Source organism: Simochromis diagramma, unplaced genomic scaffold (genome assembly GCF_900408965.1).
Source record: "Simochromis diagramma unplaced genomic scaffold, fSimDia1.1 OVJJ01000487.1, whole genome shotgun sequence".
NCBI classification, from domain to species: Eukaryota; Metazoa; Chordata; class Actinopteri; order Cichliformes; family Cichlidae; genus Simochromis; species Simochromis diagramma.
Genome location: NW_024387305.1, coordinates 4,631,742 through 4,642,897, shown reverse-complemented (window position 1 = coordinate 4,642,897; position 11,156 = coordinate 4,631,742). Strand labels below are relative to the sequence as shown.

Genomic DNA, 11,156 nt, shown 5'->3' with positions numbered 1-11,156 from the left:
CTCGCGTTCTTGCTAGTCCGTACTTCGTAAGTTCACGCGGGAATCTGGACTTCCCGAGAACGTCCTCGATCATCTCAGCGCCAGTTTTTACTGCCATCCCCTCTTAATTTAACTGCGATTAATATTTGCAATGGAAATTAGACATAGTATAAAAAGGTAAACATGATGTAGTAGATTTCAGATAGTATAGAAAGATAATTTAAAAAAAAAAAAGTATTTTAAGCACTTTGGCAAAATTCACTTTTACATATGATTTGTTTCATAATGTCTAATAAGGCACGATGGTAACAAACAGGTCTCATGTTAGAATGCTTTTATTATTATTTTAGTAGACACTCAAAACTTACAATAGGCTAATGGGGTTTGGAAGACAATTGAACAAATATTTAAAACATAATTTGATTATCTCTGGAGCTGCCTTCAGGATCATCACATATTAATATGCTGTTTCCACTCCCAGTGAAAATGTTTCCTCCTCAATTAAAAATATTTTTAATGTTTAATTCAGAGTCTGCGAAGTAAGAACGGCACATTTTCCATCAGGGGATATGACAGGTGAAATATTCAGTTCAAAATATAAACTGTAAGCTTTTCAAGTAAGACTTAAAGATTAAATAAAACACCCAGTTATGAAGCTTAACTTTCATTTCAGCCAAACCAGTTTGCTCAGGAGCAAATAAAGCACAGAAATAAACCAAACATTAAGATTTAGAAATGATCTAAGTGGGAGATGAGTGGATGATGGGGTGGGTGCAGTTTTTCTCTGTGGTTGGGTCAGGTGGGCTGCCCCGGGCTATGTGGGTCCGGGCAGCGCTGCTGAACTGGGCCCCGGTCCGGATGGGCCTGGGTCCCCTTGCCTTGGTGGGTTCCAGAGTGTGGGGGTGCCTACTGGGGTCAGCGGGTGAGTTGGCCAAAGGAAAGGAAGGGAGGGGCCACTTGCCCCTCCCTTCCTTCCCTCCCCATCTCCAGCTGCCTCCCTCTTGCTGCTCCACCACAATCACCCACACATGCAGGGCCTTGGGGTGAAGGTGTATCACCAGGGTGCAGGGGAGGCATCCCTCACCCCCCCCTCTGTCCCCTTCTGGCTGTCTGTGCCTCAATTTTATCCCACAACTTAGACATTCACATTACTCACACTCTCATAACACATACATATAGGACCTTAGGGGTGGGCACGCTACACGGCATCCAGAAGACCGTCAGGGTGTACAACCTCACCTCTGGCGCCGTTGCCCACCTCTCAATTTTAAATACACGTATATATTAAGGGCTCTCGTGAGGGGCTATGCGCTTACCTGCTGCTCAGGTATGCACAACCTCACTCCTGGTGGCTGCTTGTCGGGGCCTGGACCCTGGGGCTTGCTCGGGCCCCTTCGGGGGGTGGAGTGCCCTCGGCCTCTGGGCCTAGGGCTGGGGCTCCCCCCCCCCAAAAAAAAACACGAAAGAAATGATCTAAGTGACTTAGGAAGAAATCAGTTAAATTTGGACACTTTTTGGCAAATCGTTTAATAACCTGCAAAAAAAAACACTGAGTGAGTGATTTGTGTTTTTGTTGTTAATATGGATTGTTTTCAATATGTAAATGTTGAATTAATTCAATAAATTACAATTACTCAGGCCCTATAGCTTTTGAAACACCTGGAGCTGTTGCACATTTTTGAGATGAGCAGTGTTCAGGTAAAGTGGGCCTGATGAGCCACTCATCAGCTAAAATGAGTGTTGAAATCTCCCAATTCTTTTAATCTTTGGGCTGAAGGAAGGACAATACTCGGTGTATAAATGCTCAATCAACAATCATTTATTTCCATACAATTCAACACTTAAGAGCATAAGAACGTCCGGATGGGAGAGATGCTTGCAGAGGGTCACAGCATGTCTCAAAATGGTGACGGGCTACTCCGCTTCTTATAGCCTCTAGTGGCCCCCACCTAGTCGTAAAAGCCTAAACATTCACATTCTTTCTCTGTTACGGCGCCTAAGTTATGACCTCAGCTCCCTGTCTTTCTGCTCTCTGTAAAGGTGGGGGTATGGAATGTGGTCTGTGTCCCCTGTCCTAGACACAGAGTCTCCTGCATACAACCTTTCTTTTCATGATTCAGCAGTAAAACATGTCAAGAACACAGTGTGAGACATTCACAGCAGATCAAGGATACAGAGTGATGCACACTTATCTAATGAACTACTAAATGAATATGTTCTTTTAACCCAAAAGTATAATGAGAACTAAACTACATACACAGCACACCATCTAAACTAAAGGATAATATATGTCCCACAGCTGTTATCATAATTCAACTACTACAGATATAAGATAACATATGATAACAGAATAATCTCACATGAGCCATTTAAATTGTAAGAGAAACCAGTTATTTCTTGTAAAACAATTCAATAACAAATCAATCAGCTTTAATTTGAACTCATTTTCACAAGCATAACACATTCAAGTGTTGATTTAATAATTCATGAATAACAACACTGGCATTACAAAAACAACAAGAATTAATGAATTATTAGAGTATTTTCATAACAACTGCATCTTCCATTTTCAAAAAGACAGATTCTTAAAGACAGTCTTTAGAGAAGAATCCATCATCAGCACAGATGCCATTTTCTTCTCCACAAGTCTCATGGAACCAGGTGCTGCAGTTCGCAGCTGATCCACTCCTCAGTGGCCTTTGGGTCACTTTTGTCTCCATAGACTGCTTTACATGCTTTGCAGGGCAGGTCGTCCTTCTTTGCGCCTTTGCATCTTCTAGTCTTTTCTTTCTTTTTAGATTGCACTGCCTTGATGGAAATATAGTCTACATGTTCATGACTCGTGAGGACCAATGATGGAGGCTTAGCCCTCTTCCTGACAGTCCTCTGTCGTTTTGGCAGGGGACACAGATCACTGAATGTAACACAAGTTGAGGTTTGATGTGAACAGGTACGTACAATGAAGCTCTTTATATCTTATTGTTATAATCAATTTATGTCGTAAGTGACTATTTTAAAGATATGATTCTTACCTCTGATTTCTTTTTGTTTTTTTGTTTTTATCCTTTGGTGTTTTTTGAGATTTATATCTTTAAGGCTAATATCTCATACTTACACATTTGGGTTTTATTATTTACTGCACAAAGTGTATTGTAGAGAAGTTTGGGAAGTAGACTCTTACTGTTACAGGATATTATATTAGTTTTACAGTATTTTTAGGCTAAAATTGGAAGTGGAAATTTCTATGATAATATAAAAATGGATAAGATAATGTTTCTCATAGTTATGTAGGCTATTACCTGCAGATGAACTCTTCTAACTCTTCTTCATTGACTCCCTTTTAAATCTAGAATTTAATTTAAAATCCTTTTCCTCACATTCAAAATCCGATGTGCGATATTCTCATTGCTTTCTGGAATTTATCGTTAATCATTTACTTATGTAAATTTCATAATCTGTCAAAAAAAACAAACAAACAATATAATCCAAAGTACATCATTCTATTGTTCCCTTCCACATGTTTACAGCCCTCATATATATACATGTTACACTGCTCAAACAAATATAACGACTCAGTCCTACCGTGCAATATACCATTTTTCAGTCTTATTATTTACATCCCACATATGTTTATGTATCATGTAAGCACGTGCAGCTTTGTGATTTTGTTTGGTCAACGTATATCAAAATTCATGCTGGAAATAACTTTTACTTCCATGGCATGCCTTTACTTCAAAATATAACACTGTGCAACAATATAATTGAGCTTAAAAGATTCAGTCACCCTGGACCAACCATTGCATGGTCATAGACTCTAACACACTGACTGTTATTGAGCTAGACAAGTAATCATTAAATGTTACTTCTATAAGTGCTTACTTTTCTACTTACTGTTCTACAACGCAGTGGGTCGTAAATTTCACATGCTCTTATTCCAGCACATGCCCACTAAGACTATGGTAATATTTTGTGTTACACACACACACACACACACACACACACACACACACAGTTAAGAGATATACTCTAAAACACTTCTTCAGTAGAGACTCAGAGAAGAGAAACACACAGAACTTCTTGCTAGCAAGGGCAGCCTCCAGAACTGAGACTCGCCCTGAGGACTGCCCTGGTCTTTATTTATATGCTTCAGTGAGCATTTGTTCCTTACATTGGAATGTGGAGGTGTACGTGTGTGTATGTGTGTGTGTATGTGTGTGTCAGAGTGTGACCCCATAAACGACTTCCCTTAACCTGCTGGTCTGGAAAATCCAACAGTTCATCTATATGTAAAAAAGCACTTAGACTAAAGCTGACATAGCTACATTAATCCTACTGTAAAACAATAAGACAAGGTACAACCTCTCCCATGCTCCTAGGATGTGGGGGTGAACGCCAGAACACCCTGGAATGTTACAGACCTCCTAGGATGAGACATTCTTTCAATATGCCACCAACTATATACTTCTAAACACAAATGATTACATGCAGTATTCTACCATATGCAAACTTATATCATTAAAAGATTATACTGACTACTAAGTACAATTTTCCATTGACACACACACACACAAAAACGACATATAGTCACAACATCCAAGGATACATACTCAGACCATATACCGTCAGTATGCTTTTTATGTTATTATTGCTTATCATTTATTATTGCTTTTATAGATTAAACATTCAAAATATTAAGCAATGTTTTTTGTTGGTGGAGCATTATGTCTTTATGAAAACATAGCAATGCAGTGTTCTAATGGTGGTATTACATTCTGAAAGGAAGCACTGTTGAATTAATGGTTGTTTTCATTTGCTAGGAAGTATCTTAATAACATTGTTATTGATAGTCTTACTTATCTTCTCATGGAAACCCTCAGCCTGACTATCGTGGGCCTTTCTGTGGAGTTTGCGTGTTGTCTCTGTTCCTGCCAGAATTCTTTCCAGCTTTCTTCCAGAGTACGGTGATGTGGGTGTTAATTTAATTAATGATTCTTAGTTGGCATAGATACGGTGTAATGTGGAGTGAATGTCTGTATAGAAGCCCCACCTTTCCCCCCCCCAAAGTTTTGTTGTTGGTTTAATTTGTTTGTTCGTTTTTAGAAAAAGAAGCTTTGAGCGGTCGAGTATAACGGAACAATAGCGCTCCCTAGTGGCTGGCAGACACCCCCCTCCCCTCCCGTTGATGTCTGGGGTAGGCAGGGAAACAGGTTCAACCATCAGCCCCGTTGTGAACGGACGTGGGTCCGTTATTTTTGTCCTTTTATACATACACTATCCACCGTGAGAGCGACTCGACATCGTTGAAACACCAGAAGCTGTTTGCTTAATTGAAAAGAAACGGACTCTCCCATCAATTAGACGGCACCGACTTTTTGTTCCCGTCTGACATGGCGATCGCACACGTAGCCACCGAGTACGTCTTTTCCGACTTTTTGTTAAAGGACCCGACGGAGACCAAGTACAAAGGCATCCGTCTCGAGTTGGCTGTGGACAAAATAGTCACGTTTCTGGCGGTGGGACTGCCTTTGTTCCTCATCTCGCTCGCCTTTGCTCAGGAGGTCTCAGTGGGTGAGTTAAATGTGTGAAGAGACAGTTTCATTATGTGGGAAAATGCAATCCCGGCAGGGAAACTTATTGTTCCTTAAATAAAATCAAACTGACATAGAGTGTAGGGTGAAGATGAGTGTTTTACTATGCAGAAGGACAGAGGTGTGGAAGAAGGTGTGGTTTGAGTCTCCACCCGTCTGCTCCTTTCACTCCCAGACAGTGAGGCAAGCATCCTGCTGCCTCTGCAGCTGCTGCTGGTGCTGATGATGATGATGGTGAAAACCGTGGCATGCTGACACACGTGTTCTTTTCATGGATGAGCTTGTTTCTGCAAAGAGTGCGAGAAAAGACACAAACACATATGGAACAAGTTTGATCTGCATACCTCCCTCTGGAGTGTAAACAGAAATCAAGCTCCATCAGCAGTTTCACAAATCTACATAATCCCCTTAGGTCACAATGCTCATAGTCCAACACACTGTCCAGTCCTGCAAGAAAGCTAAGATAATCAGACCAGATAGATCATTACTCTGCAAGCCTTGTGGGAACTACTGTTGTGCTTCTGAGGTTGAAATGCAAAGTGGTTCAAAATCTATTATTAATGTTCCCAATTAAAAACAGTGTGGCAGTCACAAAAAAATAGCTGCAGGAAGGAAAGTCTTCTGAGCTATAGAAACACTGAGTTGCGAATTCGCTTATTTTTAAGCAGAAATGGGATGCCATAGGATGGGTGTCAAACATCAGCATGCCACAGGGTCCCGTGTGGGAATTTGGGTGGCTTGGCTAAGTATGAAAATTGCAGAAAAGCATTGAATTTACTTCTTAGTTCCAGTTTCTTAGTTCCAAAGGTTAGTTACATAAATAATAAAATACCAAACAAGTGCGTGAAAAGATGGGAGAGGTAAAACCCAAACAATACAAGTTAACGCATGGCAACAGGATCACAGACTGTATTTAAAAGAAGTCAGGACACCAAAATGAAGACTGTCATCTTACATTTTATTTTGTTTTATTTACAAAATTTCAAAATTTGCACTTTTGCTAAACATTAAAAGGTCATTGCTCTGATGCTGGAGCTCAAATAACTGATAGTTGGTGTGGTTGTATCTAGTGAACAGAAAACACATGGAAGATGTTCCTGTCCATTGAGTAGGAGGGGCATTTTTTTCTTAATTGTGCATACTTTGAATCCCTGCCACAACAGGCGATGGCGTAATTATTGGCTCAAAATATGCTGAAAGCAATTCAAAGCAACTGGACCATGAGTGCAGAAAAAAGAAGGCTGCATTTATTTTTCTGAAAAAACAAGCCGCCCATTAGCACTGATTCTTTGTTTTCCTCTGGGTCCTCAGGCACCCAGATCAGCTGCTTTCCTCCCACTAACTTTTCCTGGAGACAGGCTGGATACGTGGACTCTTTTTGTTGGGCAGCAGTGCAGCAGCAAGCAGACAGCTCGCCACTGTGGCTACACAAGGTACACACAGTATAACCAAACACAGACAGTAAATGCACTGGACACGTTTATAAAAAAGGTGCAATGTTATGTTAAAGTGCAGGAATTTGTATTGAAACATATACACACCTGTGCAATAAATCTTTTACACATATAGTATGCTCATTTATACCTGCACAATAAACATAATACTATGCTGAAATCGAATTATACTAGAAATCGAATTTATAACTAGTGCATTGCTGATTATATGTCAGTTTTAATTTAATGAAATGCTATTTTTTATCACTTGTTTTTTTTTTATCAGTTGTTAATGGGTATTTTTATAATTTATTGGCAGATTAATACTTCTGTTAATTAATTACCTCTTCATTTGTAAAACGGTCACATTAATTTTCATTTTGTAGGTCTTCGAATAGCTAAATTAGATATTACATTAACCATAATGAAATAAGTCTCATATTTTCAACAGATGCTAGGCACATTACAAATTTATTTAAACAACTACTTAGTAGACACTGAAACGAACTACAACCTTGTATATACCCACATCATAATCTGGTGATGATCAAATTAAACATAATAATAAAGTTTTGCCAAACGAGTGCTTCCTAAAACATCTGCGAGGGCACCAAAGAACGGCAAAGACATTATTTACTTTATAATATTAAAAAAAATAAACATTATAAAGTAATATTAGCCAAAATAAAGCTACTAATACATTTTTCTTCCTTTCTGTGACTTCCACAGTTCTTCCCATACATCCTGCTCTCACTGGCCATCCTCATGTACATCCCCGCCTTGTTCTGGCGCTTCACAGCAGCTCCGCACCTCTCCTCTGATCTCAGCTTTATCATGGAGGAGCTAGACCGCTTTTATAATCGTGCCATCAGACTAGCCAAGAATTTAGCCTCTTTAGATAGCAAGGATGCACCCGAAGGCACACAGAGGTAAACACCTTGTTATCACCTACAGTCAATGTACTCAACTGCTTTACTCTTGTAGATTTTGGCAGGTGATTAGACTGGGAGACTCCTTTTTTCAAAGTCTTCTGAAGGTATTTATTTAAAATGTTGGTCTACCACTTTTTTATTATAGTATGAGCTAGCTTGAACTTTGACGACAAACTACACATATGAGGCCATTAATTTACACATGCAGCCAGTTTATAGAGACGTCATTTAGAATAGAAAAGAATAGAATAGCCACTTTATTGTTACTCAGAACATACAACTGTTAGTGCACACCAGAACGAAATTTCGGTGCATTTACTCGCCATCGGGCTTTACAATATAAATAATAAATAAATCCAAATCGAAAAGGTTGAAAAGAATCTCAGATATGTACAAGTAAAAATATAAGAGAAATGTACTATATTTGTATTCATGTAGAGAACATTTAGTCATCCTACACTCACATTTTTAAAGCTGCTAAATGCTTCATTTATTTTATTGTTGCTAACTGGGTCTTCCTGCTATTTGGTGAAAGGTAGGCAGCAGTACACAGGACATCTGAATTCTTTTCATTTTGTATCTGCTGAAGAGTGATGGCATCTTTGGTGCCATCTTGTGGTAGTGTTAAAGAAGCAAAGCTGGCAGGGAGAAATGCTTGTCCTTTCACTCCTGGCATACAAAGTGGGGCATTTTTTGAATATTAATGATCATTAAAAAACCCAAAATGTAGTTTAAAAACTATTTTCCACAAAGTGCTATGAAACTGAAGTCATTTTTATCTCATGCTAATTGTTCATTTACCTTTTTCCTGCTGCAGTGCTTTGGACCTGACTGAAGGCTGTTTTAAATACCCTTTAGTGGAGCAGTATTTAAAGACCAAGCGCTTCTCTCACAGACTTGTGGTCAAGTACCTGGCATGTCGGGGACTGACTCTGCTGATCCTCCTGCTTGCATGTATCTACCTTGGCTATTACATCCTGCTAGCTTCTCTCACGGATGAGTTTCCGTGTGACCTGCGGACAGGAGTGCTGAAGAACGACAGCATGGTGCCGTCTCCTGTTCAGTGTAAGCTTGTTGCAGTTGGTGTTTTCAGGCTTCTCAGCTATATCAACCTGGGAGTGTATGTGATTCTTGCTCCATTAGTGGTGTATGCTGCTCTTGGGCCAGCACGTCAAAGCTCCAGCTTCCTTCGGCCTTATGAGATGCTGCCAGGATTTGGTGCTCTGGGTCTGGTCACCCCCGTCTACAATGACCTCAGTATCTATCTGCTGTTTCTGCATGAGAACCTGAGCGCACTTAAGTCCTTCAAGTGTCTGCAGGTGCGTCTCAACACTAAAACTGTGGGTGAAGCATGGGCACTTGTTTGTGTTGTTCCTTTCTTCTTAGGAAAATTAGAAAAATGTCTCTTCCACAGGTGCTTGAATTGTTGCAAGAGGCTGATGATGAGGGGTTTGACACCATGTGTCTACTGCGATCTCTGGGGCAGGTGAAGACTGATGTTTTAGACAGTAAGAAGACGTGCTCTCACAAGGACAACAAAGAAACGGATAAGGCTGAAGAATAGTTACTCTCATGTAAGGATAAACTCTTGAGTGTTCTGATGAGAGCCAAAAATAAATGTGTTGTATTTAACATCATACTTATTTTGTCTTCCTCCAGTGCCTTGTTACTTCTGATGAGATGACCTGATGAGGATAAACCCTGCTCTGATGGAAGAGAAGCACTGAGATGAACTCCTTTGGACTTGTTTTTATTGGAGCTGTTGTAGCGTGTTAACCTACAAACCTGTAGTTTGACCAATTCAGTTTACCTTACCTTCTTACTTTAATGCATGGAAATACTCCAGAGATAAGTGGAGCAGGTGTCGCAATTTTTTCTACATAGGATTTCCTATTTTATATTTTTTTTGTACACGTCTTTGCTCAGGATCCAAATTGCCTTTAAATCAAAGTGAGCCATGTTCTTCGGACAGCTGCTTCCTACCTTTTATTATAGAATGAGGGAAGCTTCGTACTACTTTGTTTTTATTCGTTTACATGTGTAATTATTGAAAATAAGCCACAATAAATTAAGACCACTTGATATTATAAAAACTGGAACTTTTGTTTGTGTTGTAAAGCATTTTTGTCTTCTAATGTGTAGCATACTGTATATGATGTACTTTGGTTTGCACTCACTAAAATTAAAATATAACCTAAACTGTCCAAATTATTGCACTAAAGCTTTCATTTTACATGAAAGGTACATTTATATTTTTCCAAGTACTGTAATACTAATGGTATCACTGCCAGAATGACCATTTTGGATTATTATCCTTTTATTTCTAACTTAATTAATACACACTCATGGCCACTTTAATAGGTACAACTTATTAGTAGCACGTTGGACACCTTTTGCATTCAGAACTGCCTTAATTTATAATGACATCTATTCAACAGGGTATAGAGATTTTGATCCATACTGAAATCATAGCATACATCAGCAATATTGAAGGTAGGCTGTGGTGTTTTATCAATGCCAAACTGGTACTAAGGGGACCAAAATGTGGCAGCAAAATATCTTCCACACCATTACACCACCAGCAGTGTGAACCATTGATACAATGTAGGATGGAGCCATGCTTTCATGCTGTTCATGGCAAATTCTGACCCTACCATCTGAATGTCTGAATGCAGAAAATGAGACTCATCAGAACTTTTTTCCAAACTGATGTCCAGTTATGATCAACCTGTGTGAGTAGCCTCAGTTTCCCGTTGTAAGCTGACAAGTGAGGCACTCACTGTGATTTTATATAGTTGTAGCCTGTCTGCTTCAAGGCTGGACATGCTGTACATTCAGAGATGTTCTTCTGCATACATTGGTTGGAACAAGTGGTAATTTGAGTTATTTCCTATTAGTTTAAAGTAGTATAGGCACTCTGTAAACCCTAGAGATAGTTGTTTGGAGAAATCACAGTAGCTCAGCCATTTCTGAAATACAGTTGTTGTTGTTGTTTTTTATAACACAAAGCATCAGTGGAGCCACTACCATTGTATGTTTCCCATACATAAATGATGACTGAATGAAAGCTCAAGAACATTTTACGCTTTATCATGTATTAAGAAAAAAGTGCTTCAATTCCATTTCACTTTCCCTGTCAGACAGTCGGTGTAGTAATACTGAAACAAAAAACAAACAAACAAAAAAGAAAATCTAAATCTAAATGTGAGGGCTATACAATAATT

General features: G+C 39.3%; 1 protein-coding gene across 2 annotated transcripts; it reads left to right on the top strand.

Annotated features, from left to right (window-relative positions):
* Nucleotides 1-4,709: 4,709 nt before the first annotated feature.
* On the top strand, nucleotides 4,710-9,981 carry LOC120716800 (pannexin-1-like). Of its 2 annotated transcripts, XM_040004426.1 has the most exons (7): nucleotides 4,710-5,547; nucleotides 6,879-7,000; nucleotides 7,730-7,929; nucleotides 8,750-8,997; nucleotides 9,076-9,251; nucleotides 9,347-9,506; nucleotides 9,592-9,981. In XM_040004426.1, exons 1-6 carry the CDS (start codon nucleotides 5,367-5,369, stop codon nucleotides 9,494-9,496), a joined length of 1,077 nt encoding a protein of 358 aa, XP_039860360.1. In that variant the 5' UTR covers nucleotides 4,710-5,366; the 3' UTR covers nucleotides 9,497-9,506; nucleotides 9,592-9,981. The 2 variants fall into 2 exon arrangements, with proteins under 2 accessions (XP_039860360.1, XP_039860359.1); XM_040004425.1 differs by having other exon boundaries at nucleotides 4,712-5,547; nucleotides 8,750-9,251.
* Nucleotides 9,982-11,156: the final 1,175 nt, after the last annotated feature.

Bases quoted from the DNA above. Each gene is read 5' to 3' on its own strand.
- LOC120716800 (XM_040004425.1), top strand. From the start codon at position 5,367: ATGGCGATCGCACACGTAGCCACCGAGTACGTCTTTTCCGACTTTTTG. The intron at 5,548-6,878 runs GTGAGTTAAATG...CTGGGTCCTCAG, and splicing joins TGCTCAGGAGGTCTCAGTGG to GCACCCAGATCAGCTGCTTT. The intron at 9,252-9,346 runs GTGCGTCTCAAC...TCTCTTCCACAG, and splicing joins AGTCCTTCAAGTGTCTGCAG to GTGCTTGAATTGTTGCAAGA.